The following is an 18272-nucleotide window of genomic DNA, read 5'->3' on the forward strand; positions in this document are numbered from 1 at the left end:
CGTGCAGAATTCCCAGCCTCTGATCTTCTCTTGAAATCACAGTATTTTTGAGGCAGGTCCAGTAAAGTTTCTGGTCAATGGTAACCCTCAGGATATTAATGGTGTGGAATTCAGTGATGGCAATGCCATTGAATGTCATGGGGAGATGGTTCAATTCTCTCATGTTGGAGATGCTCATTGCTTGGCACTGTGATGCAAAAATTACTTGAGAGCCCACGCAAATCTTGTTCAGATATTGCCATGCGTAGGCATGGACTGCTTCATTATTTGAGGAGTTGCAAATGGAACTGAACACTTTGTAATTATTAGCGCACACTTCTGACCTAGAAGGTAACTTATGAAGTAGCTGAATATGATAGGACATAGGATACTACCCTGAGAAACTCCTGCAGTGATGCCTAGGCCTGAGACGATTGACCTCCAACAAACATAACCATCTTCCTTTATGCCAAGTATGATTCCAGCCAGTGGAGGGGTGTTCCCATGTGCTACCTCACCATTCCCATGGACTTCAATTTTACCAGGAATCTTGATGCCATACTCAGTCAAATGCTGTTTTGATGTCACGGACAGTCACTCTTACCTCACATTTGGAATTCAACTTTTTTTTGTCCACGTTTCTGATAGGACATACGCAGGTAATTTTGCCTTTTGTCAGGTAGATATCGGTATTGCTAGTGTTGTGCCTTTCATGCCAACCTGACATCTCAAAGCACTTTATTGTCAATGAAGTACTTCTGAAGCATAGGGCAGAATTTTTCCGTTGGCGAGCTGGGAGCGGGACCTGCTCACCGACGCGGGATGACGTTGGGGGGTCCGTCAACCCGCCCCATTTAAATATTCAGGAAGGTGGGCAGACAGCATGATCAGCTGTCTGCCCACTGACCTGTCAATGACCAATTGAGGACATTGACAGGATAATTAAGCCTTAAGGTTGGTGGGCAGGCCAGGAGACCCAGCGGGGAATTAAAAAAACAAGAAACCTCATCCACAGGCGGGATGAGGTTTCATGTCTATTTTAAAAAACTTTAATAAAATTTGATATTTATTAACATGTCCCATCTCATATGACACTGTCACATGAGGGGAACATGTTAATAATTTTTTTATTTTTCAAGTTATAAAAACTGTCAGCGCTCTCTCTGAGGCAGCACTTAGTTTCAGGGAGATGTGCGTTCTTTCGCACACATGCGCGAAAGAGCGCACTCTGACAGCTGGGGAACCCCTTCCCCTCCCCGCACAGAAAGCACATAGCACTTCCCGTTGGACGGCCTGCTAGACGGGCCTCAAAATGGCAGCGGGGCCCATTTCAGCGACGGCGATTGGCTGCCTGCCCGCCCATCAAGGGCAAAATTCTGCCCATAGTCACTGTTGTAATGTAGAAGTGGCAGCAATTTATGCACAGCAAACTCCCACAAACATGTGATAATTATCAGATAATCTGTGATGTTGATGAGGAATAAAGATTGGCCAGGACACTGGGAATAACTTGTATCACAGGAGTTTTACTTCCACCCAAGCTGACAGACTTGGTTTAATATCTGTCTGAAATATAGTGCCTCTGATAGCGCTGCACTCCCTCAGTACTGCTTGCCTTGATTTTTATATTCATGTGCAAGTCTGGGACTTGAACTCAGAACATTGTGACTCAGAAGGGTGTGTGTCACCAACTGAGTCATGGTTGATGGAATGGGAGCATAGTGGTTATGTTACTGGACAAATACTCGAGAGATAGGAGCTCAAATCCCACCATTGGGAACTTAAGCTCTATCAATTAAAAAAAACATCTGGAATAAAAAGTTTTTTCAGTCATGGTGGCCACTACCAAATTGTGGGGTTCATTAGTGTCCTTTATATAAGGAAATCTGCCATCATTACCTCATCTAGCCTACACATAACATCCAGACCCACAGCAATGTGGTCAACTCTTAACTGTCCTGAAGTGGCTTAGCAAACCAACCAGTTGTATCAAACCACTATAGGAAGGTCAAAAAAGAGTAAAACCAGACATACCACATGGCATCGCCCTAGGCTCCAGAAACAACATCCCACTCAGTCTTCCTCACTAATATCCAGAGACAAATGAAGAAATAGCCTCAGTCATACTCACCAAATCACACCTTACAACCAATTTTCCAGACTCCATTACCATCCCTGGATGCATCCTGTCTCACCGGCAGGGCAGACCAGCCAGGGTGGTGGCACAGTAGTATACAGGAGGAAGTCCTCAAAATTGACTCCAAATCCCATGAAGTCTAATGCCACAGCCTATCCTGAGTGTTGGCGGACAATTAAGCAACTAATGGGAGGAGGCTCCATGAGCATTCCCATCCTCAATGATTGTAAAGCACAGCACCTCAAATACAAAAGACAAGGCTGAAGGGCTTGCTGAGTGGATGATCCTTCTCGGCAACATGAGGACTCTAGTACAGATGCCAGTCTTCAGGATATTCTTTCAGTCCATGTGATATCAAGATACAGTTGAGCAGAATGAACACAGCCAATTTATGCACAGCTAGAAACTTAACTAGACACATCACGGAAATACTGTGGCTATAAAAACAGGTTGGAGGCGGAGTTTTCTGTGGCAAGTTAATCAGCTCCCAACTCCCCAAAGCCTTTCCAGCATCTATGGAGGCACAAGTCAGAACAGGCACCAGTTGCCTGAACAAAAATAGCTCCAACAACACACAAGAAACTAGACACCAACCAGAACAAGGCAGTCTTATTGGTCAGCACTCCATCCATCTTAAGGCATTCATTCCCTCCACCAATAGCGCACTGCGGCTGCAGCCTTTACCATCTACATGTTGCACTGCAGCAACTGAACCCAAGGTTTCATTAGCAGCATCTTCCAAACATGCAATCTCTACCACCTTGAAAAACAAGGGCAGCAGGTGCATGGAACAGGTCACTTACCATCCTGATTTGGAAATATATCACCACCCAGTGACAATGAACGAATGAAATCCTAGTACTCCCTACCTGTGAGAGTGCCTTCACTGCATGGATTGTAGTGGTTCAACATGGCAGCTCACCATCACCTTAGAGTGCATAGGCAATAAAAGCTGACCTTGCTAGCGCGCCCCCCCCCCCCCCACCCACCCCCCGCCCCCCCCCGCCCCCCCCACCCCCCAAACACCCCCACCACCAACACCCCCCCCAAACACCCCCACAACACCCCCCCCCACACCCCCACCCCACCACCCCCCACCCCACCACCCCCCACCCCACCCCGAGAAAAGTGCATAATTCTAGGAGAGAATTTTACTATCCTTCGCACAACCAGCAACAAATGGTTTCTGATAGGTTTGTAGACAAATCCTATTTGGAATGCCTGGTAGAGGAATTTAGTTGTAGCCAAATTTAATGTAAGTTAATATTTGGTCACCCTTTCACTTTGCTAAAAAAAAAAAATCTGCCTGCACAACTTTATACGAGATGCAAAAGCATGCAAGAGAGCTTTCAAGTTGTCCGCAAGAAGCACATTTCAGTAACCAAAGTAATATTCCTTCACATTTCACTACCCTCACCACGAGCAGCATTCTATCAAATTAACATTTCCACTATCACATAGTTGAGATATATGTGTGTGTGTGGAAACGACATCATCTTATGCTGTGGAGCTTGCTGGTTAGAGTTTCCTGTTAATAAGCAGATAAAGAGCAGGAAAACCTACTAACTGAATCATGCTTTGTCATACTTCTATGTTATGCCCATACATATCAAGAGCAGACCTTTTTTAAAAATATATTACGCCTCCTCTCAGCCATTCTTCCTTGTCTTCTTCACCACAGAAATTAAATTGTCGGTAATCCAGTAAGAGGGGTCGGGGAAATTGTTTGTGGTTTTTAACCAGACATGAGAGATAAGCACAAGCTTAATTTTTGCAAGGAGCATTTCTGAGAAGTTTTTTTTTAAAAAATGCTATGAGGACCTCAAAAGAGATAGTCCTTCAGGAAATCTTTGAAAAAGAAACCTTTAAAACTGAACAGACTTCTTTCCAAAACCATAACCTCCATCAGAGAAACAAATAGGAAGCTCCAACCATTTGACCTACTATTTGCCTCACTAATTGTCCAGTGATCAACAGCTCAAATAGCAAGCATTAATATACTGAACATGAGCAGATGAATTAAAAGACAAATCACCAGTTTATAGTTACAGATTTCATTATTTAGCACCTACATTTTAAATGAATTGCAAATATTTTCCACAAACAAATAAAAACTCGTAACCATATTAGTGGACATACATTTAGTATGGGTACATGATATTAATTTTTCCATGGCTTTGACAAATATATTAAATCAGTGAATGACTGACAAAATAAATGACAACAGAATAATAGGCAAAATACTTTATAATGTAGTCTAGTCCCTTTAACATAAAGGAGACTCCTAAAAGTGCTTCACAGGCAGGCAGAGAAAACCCAAGACTGAACTCTCAACTTTGGTCAAAGATTGATTTTTAATTTTTTTTTATAAATAACAAAGATGGATACAGTTCCAGAGATGGCAAGACAAATGCAGCTAAAGGCTCTGCCAATAATAATGGTAAAGGGAATAGGTGGAAATCATAGCAGGCCAAATTCAGGAACAGAGTTCAGCTGGTGATATTAAATCATAATAAATAGGAGTAAGCCATTCAGCCCATTGGGCCTGCTCCACCATTCAATGAGATCACGCCTGATCTGATTGTAGCCTTGATAGCAATTTCTTACCTACCACCCATAACTCTCAACTCCCTTGTCAATCAAAAATCTGTCCAATTTAGCCTTGAATATATTCATGACCCAGCCTCCACTGCTTTCTATGGAAGATAATTCCAAAGACTAAAGACCCTTTGAGGGAATAAATTCTTCCTCACTTCCATCTTAAATGGGAGGCACCTTATACTTAAACTGCACCCCTTAGTTCTAGATTACTCCATGAGAGGAAACATCCTCTCAGCAGCTATCCTGTTAAGCCCCCTCAGAATTTTATATTTTGATAAAATAACCTCTCATTCTCCTAAACCCCAATAAGTATAGGCCCAACCTGCTACACCCTTCCTCATAAGACAACCCCTTCATGCCAGGAATCAGCCTAGTGAGCTTTCTCTGAAGTGCTTCCAATGCAAGTAAATCCTTCCTTAAGTAAGGAGACCAAAACCATACACAGGTGCAGTCCCACCAATGTCCTGTATAGTTGCAGTATGACTACCCTACTTTCATACTCCATTCCCCCTTACAATAAAGCCCAACATTCCATTTGCCTTCCTAATTACTTGCTGTAACTCGATGCTAAATTTTTGTGATTCATGTACAAGGACACCCAGATCCCTCTGTACTACAGTATTCTGCAGTCTCTCCATTTAAATAATGCTCTGCTTTTCTAATCTATCGGCCAAAGTGAACAACCCCACATTTTCCCACATTATACTCCATCTGCAACATTTTTGCCCATTTACTTAACCTATCTATATCCCTTTGCAGAGTCTTTGTATCCTCCTTACAACTCGCTTTCCTACCTTTCTTCATATCATCTGCAAAGTTGGCTACAATACAGTTGGGCTGGAGACTGCAGAAATAGTTTGAAGCAGATTCAGGGAGGGACTAAAAAGAAGAGGACATTGAATATATGGAGGGAACAGAGCAACTATTAAAGGCCAGATGTGATGGACTAGAGCAAGTTATTTTAAAATAGCATAAATACAGGATACATATGGAAGATGGGAGGCCAAAAAAAATCATTTGATTATTTGAATTTGGAAATAACATTGGGATGAAAAGGGTTTCAGGAGCGAAGGAACTGAGGTACATATGCAAAAGTTGGTCTAGTGCATGCAGAAGATAATCACCGAGGGGATAGCATGTAGTTAAGGATGAAGTGACTTGCAAGAGATACGCTAATTTTGTTTGGATAGGTAGGAATGGAATGGCTGACTCAGTGAGCTGAAGACTATGCAAACTGGAGAACAGGAGAGCTGTTAGCTGCTAATAAGCAATTTCTAGATTATAATTTCTAATATGATCACAAAGGCAATTAGAACAAAGGTGACAAAGAAAATTCACCCTGGTCCACTCTAATATACCACTTAATATCTAGTTATAAAGAGCCGGTGGTAGGGATGGAGAAGATGATGTCGAAGCCAGCCACAAAAAAGAAAAAAATCCTAGGAAATAAAAATAAATTGTATTTCAATGATAAGATGTATTTAAGGATAAGACTATTTAAAAAGTATGAAAATATGGATACACATCCGCCATGACAGAACAGGGGCAGTTGGGAAGGCCAATGTGTTTTGTTCTGTCAGTTCTGAAATTTGCAGGATAGGTCGAGAGAGCAATTATTAAGGCAACTGGAATGTTGGAATGCAAGGCAATTTACTGCAAGTGAACCTTCATTATACAGTTTTGGTCTCCATAATTACGGAGATTAGCAGTTCAATGAAGGTTCATTTGACCGAAGGGGTTATCTTATGAGGACAGGTTGAACTTATATCCATTGGAGTTCAGAAGAATGAGAGGTGATCTTAATGAAACATATAAGATCCTGAGGGAACTTGATGGGCTGAATGCTAGGAGGATCTTTCTCTCTGTGGAGGAGAACTAGGGGACACAGTTTAAAAAATTAGGGGTCTCCCATTTAAGGCTGAGGTAAAGGTTAATTTTTTTTTCTCAGAGTCATTAGACTGCGAAATTCTCTTCCCAGAAAGCAGTGGAGGCTGAGCGTTGAATATATTCAACAGCCGAGTGAAATATATTTTAAATCAACAAGGAGGTCAAGGGCTTTGGGGAGAAAATATGAAAGTGGAGTTGAGGCCACAATCAGGCTCAAGGGGCTGAATGGTCTACTCTAGCTCTTAATTCCTGAGTTATTGTGAGTATCTTCGTATTAAAAAAGGCATAGAGCACAAGACAAAAAGGAGGCTATGCTAAACTATTATAAGTACTGGTTCGACCTCAGCTGGAGTACTGCATCCAGTTCTGGGTACCGCACTTTAGGAAAGATGTGAAGGCATCAGAGAAAGTGCAAAAAAGATTCACAAGAATGGTCCCAGGGATGAAGAACTTCAGTTATGTAGACAGAGATTGGAGAAGCTAGGACTGTTTTCTGAGAGAAAAGGAGGTCGAGAAGGAATTTGATAGAGGTATTCAAGATCATGAGGGGCCTGCACAGAATGGATGGGGACAAGCTGTTCCCACTGGTGGAAGGATTGAGAACAAGAGGGTACAGGTTTAAGGAATTGACAAAAGAAGCAAAAGCAGCACGAGAAAAAAAGTCTTTTCACACAGCGAGTGGTTAAAATCTGGAATGCGCTACCTCAGATAGCGGTGAAGGCAGGTTGAACCGAAGAATTAAGAGAGAGTTGGATTATTATCTGGAAAAGGAAGAATCTGCAGGGTTATGGAGTGGTGGGGGTGGAGGCGGAGGGGTGGGTAGCAGTGGGAGTGGCCCCAGTTGCACTGCTCATTTGGAGAGCCAGCTCAGATACAATGAGCTGAGTGGCCTCCTCCTGTGCTGTAACAATTGTGCATATGCTGGTTCTACAAACTGTCCTATGGGCAAAAAAAAAAAAGGCACAAAGCATCAGATTCAATACCCTGTCAGAATATTGTATGGAATGAAGTTACGAGGCTTCAGCTCTTATTAGCACTATAAACCTTCTGGATGTTTTGACTGCATCTTCCAACTTATTCCAGTGGAATTTTGAGAGAGCAAGCAGCATCACAGCACCTGATTATACCAAATGCTGCACAGTTTATGAGCATTGCTTACTTCTTGGAACCTTTAGCCACATCACTGTAACTTCCTCAGTGTATTGCTTTCCCTACTTCTGGCACAGTTCTATGTAGACCCATTGAAAGGTGGTGTGAAAAGAATCAAGAGGACTTTGCAAAGCATACGGGAATTTGTAGATGGCTTCACACACAGTAGCATTGAAAGAGAGGCAGCTCATCACATGGCTAATCACAAAATTCAGGAAAACAATTAAAGCAAATCTCCAATCAAAAATTAGATGTCACAGGAGGGACAAGTCCTGATGAAGCAGAATTTGAAATTTATTACGTCCAGTTGGTCATCTTTCGGGACAACCATCTTCGTGAACTAGAGTGTTTGGTAGGGTTCCTGTGGGTACATAGGTGACCACCAAGGCCAATCTGCACCCAGAAGGTTTTGCTGCAAGGAGGACTGGATACAGTAGCTGATTGAATTTTGGACGAGTTACTGGTTCGGGATTTCCTCTCCGCCTCTGATACGTGCTTGCTTTCGAAGGAGGCCGCACCGTGTTTTCTTTGGTTGTACCAGGTACAGTGATCTTGGACAAGCTTCTCCTGGGACTCAAAGTTGGTATCAAAACTCTTAAGTGAAGCCTTCAGGAGTATCCTTGTGGCATTTCCTTTGATCGCCATGACAACGCACCCCAGACTCAAGCTCTATAGCAGCATGTGAATTACTTTAAGTTCACTTACTGTTCATGTAGTCGAGTCTATCAATAAATGTGTGCACAGCAAAATCCCACGAACAGCAATTATAAATTAAGAACAGAAAATGCTAGAAGAACTTGAGTCTAGCAGCAACTGTGGAGAAAGAACTGGTGAAAAGGTCAGGACCTGATAAGTTAACCACTTCCCTCCACAGATGCCGCCAAGCATGCTGAGTATTTCTAGCCTTTTCTGTTTTAATTTCAGATTTCCAACATCCGCAGAATTTTGTACTTAAATGATTATTTAAATAATCTGTTTCAAATGATCTTGGTTAAAGAATTAATGTTTAGGAACCTCTTCTTTGGATAGCAAAATAAAATCTTTCGTATTCCCTTGAATGCTCTGAGAGAGCCTCAGTTGAGCTTTTATGCCAAAACACAATGTTAGAGAAAGATTGAAAAAAATCAAGAAAAGGGGTATGAGGGCAGAAGTGAAAAAGAGAGAATTGTAAATGCTAAATGTTACATAGAGTTATGAACTACTGAAAAGGGGAAGAAAGCAATTATCATGAAAAGTTAAACAAAGGTTAAGTTAAACAAATTATGGACATTTTAAGAATAGATTCAGGTTCAAAAACAAAAATGGGAACTGCCAAAGGCCAATGCGGAGTGCCTGTGGCACAGTGGGAAGCCTTTCCAGATTCAAGTCCCAATCCAGGACTTGATGGCCAAGAAAGACACATTCTTAATGCGGCCAAACAGGTTGAGTATCAACTTGTAAACCTTCCGACATCAGATTAGAGCCAATAGCACGGGGGTTGAACACTGTTCCGATGAAGGTGGATTCGGGACCTGCTTCCTTGCCCTACCTATGTTGGAGATTGCGCACTGTGGGTCAGACCAGCCCTTCAGGCAGAGAACTCCAAGTGTATGCATATATTTTATTTATATCACAAGTAAAAAATTATCTGCATTGTTTAACTCTTGAGACATGAGTGCAATTTTCAAAGCTATTTTTCCTTAAAAGAGACAACAGTGCACATAAATTAACACAGATTTTGATGATTTGTTTGCATATCTTTAGAAACATTCAATAGGATAATAGGGCAGTAATTAGAAAAGCAAAAGATTACTCATTAGCAAGAACATTAACAGGAATCATAGATTAACTGGAAGCAAGACTGACTGTAAAAGGACGTGAGTAAATTCAGAAGCATTAGATAATGTAACGTGCTGGTGCTACTCGAGACTGCACCTTAAAATTGTTATAGTATTTAACAATTGCATTTTTTACACTCTTCCCTTTGTTTAATAGATAATATTCCCAAGATAGACAGCCTAAACGTTAGACAATTAATGATGGGTAACCAATGGGTAGGTGGGAGATTACAATCAGATCAGCCATAATCTTATTGAATAGCAGAGCAAGCTCAAGAGGCCAAGTGACCTATTCCTGTTCCAGATTCATATGTTTGCATGTCAGCTTTACCAGTGACACACACACACACTCCAAAATTGAAAATGGAAATTCTGTTTTGTACTCAAGCCAACTTGTGCTAAAGCTCGGCACAAATTTTAGCCCCCAAATGATTTATTTCTGTCTGTGCCCATGGCCAATATAAGAACTCTGTCATCAAAACATTGTTGAGCAGAAATCCACTTGCTTGAATCAATCAGTACTGTTAGACTATTCCAATTCCTTGGGGATGGCTGTGCTGATACCTGCACAGCTCACAAGGTGTTCTTCAATGGTCTCAGTGAAGAAAGTTGCATTAGCTGGGGAAGCGTTGGGGCACATCTGCTTCTCAGGTATAGGTACAAGACTCAATCGCACCAAACAGCAGCCAAAACACAATCCAATTTTCCGCTGTTTTAAAACTTGGAAGCTTTCCCCACACTCGTTTCAGAATTCATGTGACACCCCAATAAAAATGCTGCACAATTAACAAATAATTTCTACCACTTGGAGACATACTAACTTCACAAAAAACATTCAGCAAGAGTTGTTTACTTAGGAAGGAGTCATGCATTAATTCTGCCATGTAGACTAATGGTCATGTATTTGCAAACAAATGAAATTAGTTTCACCAAATTTGATTGAAATCAACACTCCTTAGACTGGCTGCAAGAGCAGTGAGAGCAGGATGCAGTACCAATCAGCTTTCCTTCCCAACTTGAAGAAAAACATCCGTTTGGCTTTTGGGCAGAGGTAAAAAAATACCCACTGCCTGAGAAATCACATCCCAAAGCCAACATCCTTCCATGACAGGGTTCAACCTGTTGGTGCTTGAACAGGTGATGCTAAAAATATTTTGAAGTTATTTTACTAAACTTTAAAGCTTCAAAATACGCAAAGCAACAGCAATTATAGACCAGCTAACCAATGGGTTGGTTTGGATTTCAATGCATAGATACAATCTTCAAAGATGGGCTGTGCAGAATCAAAGCAAGATAACCTGGATGGTAAAGGTCTTTTAGGGCACTGCAGAATTACTAACCTATTTATAGAGTTGTGTACATTTTCATAAAAACATACAGGATGGGGAAGTTAAGGTGCATTGGAGCTTTGCCATTTTGTCTCAAACCTGGCCTACATGTAAGAAGTAGTGCTCTCTATTTTCACATAGCTTATTCTTCCCTAGCTGCTGACTATCCTCGCCCTTGCAACAGTCTGAGAATAAACCTGACTGTTGACCACCTTAGTATCATAATTGCCCGAGGAGAGCTCCTGATCACATATTTGAGCCATCACTGGGACTACCTATTTTTATCTCCACAACATTGCACCAGCTTCTCCCCTGCCTCAACTGATCTGCTTCTGAAACCTTCACCCATGCTTTTGTTACATCTAGACTTGATTATCCCAACTTACTCCTGGCTAGTCTCCCATATTCTATCCTCTAAGCTCGAGGTCATCCAAAACTCTTCTGCTGCCCATATTGTGACCCACACCAGGTCTTGTTCCACTATCACCACTGAGCTTACTGACCTACATTGTTTCATGTCAAGCAACACCTTGATTTTAAAATCCTCAACCACACTTTCAAAAACCTCACCCCTCCCTATTTCTCCAAACCCATAATCACCAGCAAGATCGGCATTCAAGTGATTCTGGTCTCTTGAACATCCAAGATATTAATTGTCCTATACTGGTGGCCTTGCCTTCAATTCCTTAAGTCTCAAAACCTGAAATTTCCTCTGCAACCCTCTCTGCCTCTCCATCTCACTTTCCTTTACAACACTTAAAGCCTGCTGCTTTGACAAGCTTTTGGTATCTAACCTAATATCTCCTTCTGGGGCTCAGTTATCATGTTTTGTTTTATATTATTCCTGTGAAGTAGATTTGTTGTTTGTCCTACAGCTCTTACATCCTTTTTGTTGTTTATGGGAACTAAGCACTCCCTGGGATCAAAGAGAAAAATCTGCCTTCATATCTACGGGAGTACAAAAGTGACCTACATTTACAATGCAGTAATATTGCGGCAAGAGACCAGGAGGCTAAATGCAATAGAAAGGAAATGCTTCAAACACGCACGCATAGTGGAGGGAGAAAAACAAAGTTAACATTTCAAGTCCATACATTGATTCATTGATCTACCACCCAAACCTCACCCAGCTGACATTACTCTAAAAATAAACTGATCTTCAATACATTCAATAGACAAATTGTAGAATACTCACGACATGATGCCTGACAGTCGGAACATTTCTGCTGTCAGGTAGCAGAGGTAACTGTACAGGAAGACAAATAATGGCTCAATTATACGGACGTTCTGAGTGAAGCGAGTGGTGAAAGCGGCAACAAATCCATAAATAATCCCCAATATTATTCCACCAATGCCCACCACGAAAAACTGGCCAATTCCAGCAAAGATATCCACAGTTTGAATAGTGTGCATCTGGCAGAGGGACTTGAATAAGTGGTACAGAGCCTAAGAGGAACAAAAGAAAAACAGATTAATAAATCAAATAGTTATTGGACAATTGGACTGTTTTAAACATAGAGAAATAGCATGCACACTAGATAGAGACCCTTGAAATCTATGGTCAATTCAAATCAACAGAAAACATTATACATTAAAAGACTGACTAATGCCCATATAACTAATCAGAAAAAGTAATTTGGAATTTGCTGATTGGAAAAAAATTAAATCATACCTAGAATCAAAAGAGATTAAATTGGACCACATAGTGCCATCCCCACACCATCCTTGCCTCCTCATCACACCATTCTTACCTTCTCCTCCCCAATTATGCTTCCTATAATCACAATAATACAGCACGGGATATAGGGAAAGAATGGGAGAACGGAATTAACCAGATTGCTCTTCGAAAGAGCCGGTGCAGATTCCAAGGACTGAATGGCCACTTAGTCCTTCCCCGGCTTTTTCAAGGAACAATCTGATTAATCCTACTCTCCCACTCTTTCCCTATATCCCTCCAATGTTTTCTCCTTCAAATATTTATCCAATTCCCTTTTGAAGGTTACTATTGAATCTATATCCATCAAGTATTCCAAACCCCAACCAATTTTTAGGATATTTCCACTTCTAGTTCGTTCATTAATCACTAAATCTGTCCCCTCTGATTATCAACATTCCAGCCATTGGAAACAGTTCTCAAAGTTGCTCAATCTAAACCCACCATAACTTGAAACAAAAACTCATTCAGTCCTTCACTTAAGTCTTCTCTACTCTAAAGAGAACTACAGCATTTCCCTGTAACTGCTGCCTCTCAGCCCTGGGACCATTCTAGTAAATCTCTTCTGTACCATCTCTGAAGCCTTCACATCCTTCCTGAAGAGTGATGCTCAGAACTGGACACAATCCTCCACTAGGCCGCATTAGTGTTTTACATTAGTTTAACATAACTTCTGCTCTTTTGTACCCTTAAGCCTCTATTTATAAAGCCCAGGGTCTATATGCTTTATCACCTGTTGACCTGTGTTGCCCACTTGAAAGATTTTTACACAAGGGCCTCCAGATCACTCTTATATCCCCCTTAAAATTTTACCATTTAGCATGGTTTATCTCTCCTTATCCTTCCCACTAAAACGCATCACCTCACACTTAACTGCTTTGCATTTCAGCTACCACGTGTTCACCCACTCCACCAGCCTCTAAGTTGCTTACTCTCTTCCTCACTGTTTACTACGTTTCTAAGTTTTGTGTCATCTGAAAATTTTAAAATTGCACCCCGTACCTCCAAGTCACAAATATATATCAACAGTAGCAGTGGTCTCAATGCCAAACATTGGGATTGCCACTGTACACACCTGTCCAGTCCGAAAACCAGCAATTCATCACAAATGTTTTCTATCACTTTGCTTTTTTTAAAAATCCAAGCTATAAAATATATATATGGAGGGTTGGAAGATTGTGGTCAAACTTCCACAATTTCTACCTTTAGTTCCCTCAACAACTGAGGATGCATCCCACTTGGACCTAGTAACTTTTCTACTTTTAAGTACTGCCAGCCTTTCTAGTACTTTCTCTTCATCTACCTTTAACACATCCGATATCCTGGTAATCTCTTTCATCTACCATGGGTTTGCCAAAATCCTTGGTAAGCATCAATGCAAAGTTCTCATTTCGTACCTCAGACATGATTTCTGCCTCCACCAATAGATCTTCATTTTTGTCCCTAATCCACCCCTCCTGTGACAAACCATTGTTTTATTAATGTGCCCATAGAAGACCTCTGCAACCCCTTTTACTTTTCCTGCCAATCTATTTTCATACTGTCACTTTGTCCCTCTAATTGCCTTTTGCACTTGTCCTCTGCACTTTGTCTACCCAGCCAGATTCTCCATTGTGTTATCAAGCTAACATCTGTCATTTACACATTTTTTTCTGCACCATCCTACTCTCTAACTCCTTTGTCATTCAAGAAACTCCGACTTTGGTTATTCTCCATTCCTCCCCATTGGGAGGTACCTAGACTATACATGGTTCTCTAGACTTTTAAGATTACCCATTGCTCCGTTACACTGGTCTGCTAATCTTTGCCTCTAATTTATCAGGTACAGGCTCCTCCTAAATTTGATGAAATCAGACCTCCTCCAGGTTGGAATAAATTAAATACAATTATTCCTCATCTGTCTCCATAGTTAGTCTAAAATTTATGATACTATGATCATTATTCCTATGGTTCTCCCCAACTCTAGCTGACCATTTCATTCCCCTGGACTAGATTCAGTGATGCCTCCTTTATTAGGCTGGAAACATAATGGTCATTTCCCTGAACACGCTTCAGAAATTTATCCCCTTCCCTGCCCTGGACAGAAATCACTGCCCCATTCAATGCTGGTGTTCTTGTTATATCTACTCAATATTTCTTGCAACTCTAATTTATAGGCAAATCTGCTCCTCCACTACATTGCCACTGTTTGGTGACCTATAAAATAAACTAAGTAGCATAATAACCCCTTGATTGTTTCTTATTTACAACCAAATAGATTTTGTCTTTAACCTGGAAGGACATCTTCTTTGTAGCACTAATATTTTCCTTAATCAAAACTGCTACCCCATCCTCCTCTTTTTTTCCCCTTAAAACAAAAACAAGTGCTGCAAGAACAAAATATGTTTTAAATATTCAAATCAGTCAGCATTTTCTGAGAGAGAAACTGTTAACATTTCAGGTCGATGACCTTCCATCAGAAGAGATGCTGCCTCTTCTGGTCAGTACTTCTAGCATATTCAGTTTTTATTCCTTTATCTCCCTCCCCAAATACCTCGTGCCCAACAATATTAAGCATCAGCATTTGAGCCAGATCTCAGTTATCACCACATCATTTTCCCAAATTGCTGTTCGTGCCTGCAGCTCAACGTTATGTACATTTACAACACACGCAGTCCAAACACAACTTCTCAAACTGTTTGCATTTTCTATGATCCCACCTATTTTTGTATCATTTCTAACTCCGTTTCTTCTAGTCCTCCATGCACCTCTTGTCTGCTTTTTGAATACTACATCTTCATTCCAAACTCATTTAAACACTCTCCCACAATAGTAGTTAAGCTACCCATAAGGATATTGGTCCCAGTCTGTTCGGGTACAAGCAGCTTTCTCCTGCTACAGAACTAGTCCCAATGTCATAGGAATCTGAATTCCTCCCTCCTGCACCATGTCTCTAACCATTCACTAACCTGCCACATCCTCCTGTTTCTACTCTTAGTGTGTGGCACTGGGAATACTCCAGAGATTATTACATTTGAGGTCTTGCTTTTTAACTTCATCCTTAATTCCTTAAACCATGACTACAGAACCTCAACCCTCTTTCTGTGTGTTGTTCATTCCAATATGTGTTAATTTTTATATAAACTTTAATTTTATGCAGGTGGTTGGAATTAACTGGGAATTCATTTGCGCCCCTAAATAGGTAGGCTGAAACCATGAATCTTGGGTTAGGAGGCGCACTCTTGTAATGTGCAGTTCTACAAATAAATGGTTATAAAATTTTAAAGATTGGTTCCAGTTTGGTCCCTCCACAACTGATTTTCTGCATTATAACAACATGGACCATGACTTCTGGCTCTTTCCCCCAACCCCCCAAACAGAATACTTTGTAATGTCCTTTATCCTGGCACCAGAGAGGCAACAAATCATACAGGTCTCATATCAACAATAGCTGAACTACCTGTTCGCCCCCCCAATTACTACCACTTTTTTTACACCTTGCTGTATCTGCCTGTGCAGTACTTGGCTTCACATTGCTAGGCTCAGGACAGCACTCTATGCTATTACCCTTCCAGTATTGAGTTCTGATCATCAGTTTGGCTGTCACACTCCCAGAGGGTTCCTGCACTTTCTGCTTCTTATTAACCTTCCTGGATGGCTGCCCACTTATATTCTGAGCTTCATCTGGTTCTGAAATGACCACCTCCTGGAACCTGCAATCCAGAAAAACATTCAGCCATCTGTCTGTCCTTCTGACATCCACTCCAATTGCGATTCACACAGCTCTGTCCAGCTCATGCTTACGTGACACTACATCTTATCAATTATACTCTACCCCGCAAAAATTAAGCAGATTGACCAAGTGACCTGGTAGAATTAATATTCATCCTGATCACTAATTTTAGTCTTAAACATCCCAAAGGTCAAATTCATCCCTTGCAGCAGTGTTAGTTTTTTGCTTACACTGCTATGGAAGTATGCTCAGTATCTTCTCTTTTTTCTTAACCGCCACCCCCACCATCCTCAAACTCCTCTTGACAGGGCATCCCCTTCACTTGACATATAACTCGACAGCCTCTCCTCAGACACTGCTGGCAGACGCCCAGGAGAAACTCATTTTTGTGCAGACTTATGTTGATTCATTATGTCAAGCAGATTCATTATGTCAAGCAGCTCCAAAGGCCACTAACTGCACAGCACTCTTCAAATGATATCAATGAAAATGCAGTGTATGGAGCAGCCCATGACACTGCAGGTGTCCAGGGAATCAACATGAGAAGTGACAGAACAAGTTTCTCCCCTTTCCTCAGTTATCGCACAGTCAGCCTTCAAAACTTAGAGTTCACATTCATACACATCTTACCCCATTTCTTACCTCACTTCTCCAAGTCCTTGAATGCAGCACCTTCACCCAACTTCACATCTGTATCTCTCTCTCTATTCACATCCCTTCAGCTAGACTTCCGCATTATTGGGATCATCCTCATCAAAGCCACCAATAATGAATTTGCACTTACATAGTGCCTTACACAATCTGAAGATACTTTACAGAAACTTTACAGCCGATTAAGTGTTTTTGAAGTGCTGATGCAATTTAGGAAACATGCACAATTTGTGCACCAGACACCTGATTCCTCCTACCTGATTATCAAGTAGGAAGGAGAACTCCTGCCCTAATGAGAGCCAGGAATTAAAAATGGCCCAGGACTCAAAAGGCACCATGATGGAATAAGGACTCAGTCCATATTCGTAGTTTAAAAAAAATTAGGGCTGTAGTGTCCGAGAGATATGAAGTTAAGCCAAACAATGACAGCTTACAGGGATGTTGTAATGCATTAAATGCTACAGCATAAAAGGTTATCTCTACAGTGATGTAGCACCAGAACTGTAGTGCTTGCCAACATAACAGTCTGATCAATTTAAAAACTGATTCACTATGTGAAGCACTGAAATGTTTCAACATGCTAAGGTTTAAGATATTAGTGCATATTTTAAATGTCAATTTTATCTTTGCGCTGGAAAGAAGGAAAAGAAAGCAGTGCTCTGAACATATGCAACCAGAAGCACTGGCCTATGGTTACTGTGGAGACCTATGATTGTTTAGGAGACTCAAATGAATGGAGGAGATGGGATTATAGGCTTGAAAAAGTGATCACCACAAATTAACCAGCGTATTAACAGTAACAACAATTCTGGTGAACAAACTAAAAACCAAGAAAAAGCTGGGGAAAGAAAAACGCAGCAGTGAAAAAAGAATAGAGGGTTCAACATTTCAGGTCAGGCCCATCCTCAAGAGCAGGAAAGAAAGATCAGCAAGCATTTTAATAAAATCAGAGTAGGAAAGAGGAGGAGGGGAAGATATTATATTAAATATGAAGTTCTGATAAAGAGTCATACGGACTCGAAACGTTAACTGTGTTCCTATCTGCAGATGCTGTCAGACCTGCTGAGTTTTTCCAGCTATTTTTGTTTTTGTTTTATATTAAATACCCTGTTCTGCAGTAAAGTGTGAATTGAGATGAGGTGGTAATAGTTTTGCAATGTTTACACAGGAGGGTACACAACAGTTGTTTTGATCTTGCATGAGGGCAGCTGATAATTCTTGTCCAATGATGTAATAAAGATCTTGTACAATATGCAAAGGGACGACAGAGGAATGTGAAGTATGTAAGGATTGTACA

The 18272-nt window shown here is 41.0% G+C and overlaps 1 protein-coding gene across 3 annotated transcripts in view; it reads right to left on the reverse strand.

Annotated features, from left to right (window-relative positions):
• Nucleotides 1-18272, reverse strand: part of slc9a2 (solute carrier family 9 member 2) — a 77816-nt gene that overhangs the window by 34637 nt on the left and 24907 nt on the right. For all 3 annotated transcript variants that reach the window (XM_041199734.1, XM_041199735.1, XM_041199736.1), the window contains exon 3: nucleotides 12094-12344. In XM_041199734.1, coding sequence (XP_041055668.1) covers nucleotides 12094-12344 — 251 coding nt within the window. The remainder of the gene's footprint in view (nucleotides 1-12093; nucleotides 12345-18272) is intronic.

This window comes from Carcharodon carcharias, chromosome 11 (genome assembly GCF_017639515.1).
Source record: "Carcharodon carcharias isolate sCarCar2 chromosome 11, sCarCar2.pri, whole genome shotgun sequence".
NCBI lineage: Eukaryota > Metazoa > Chordata > Chondrichthyes > Lamniformes > Lamnidae > Carcharodon > Carcharodon carcharias.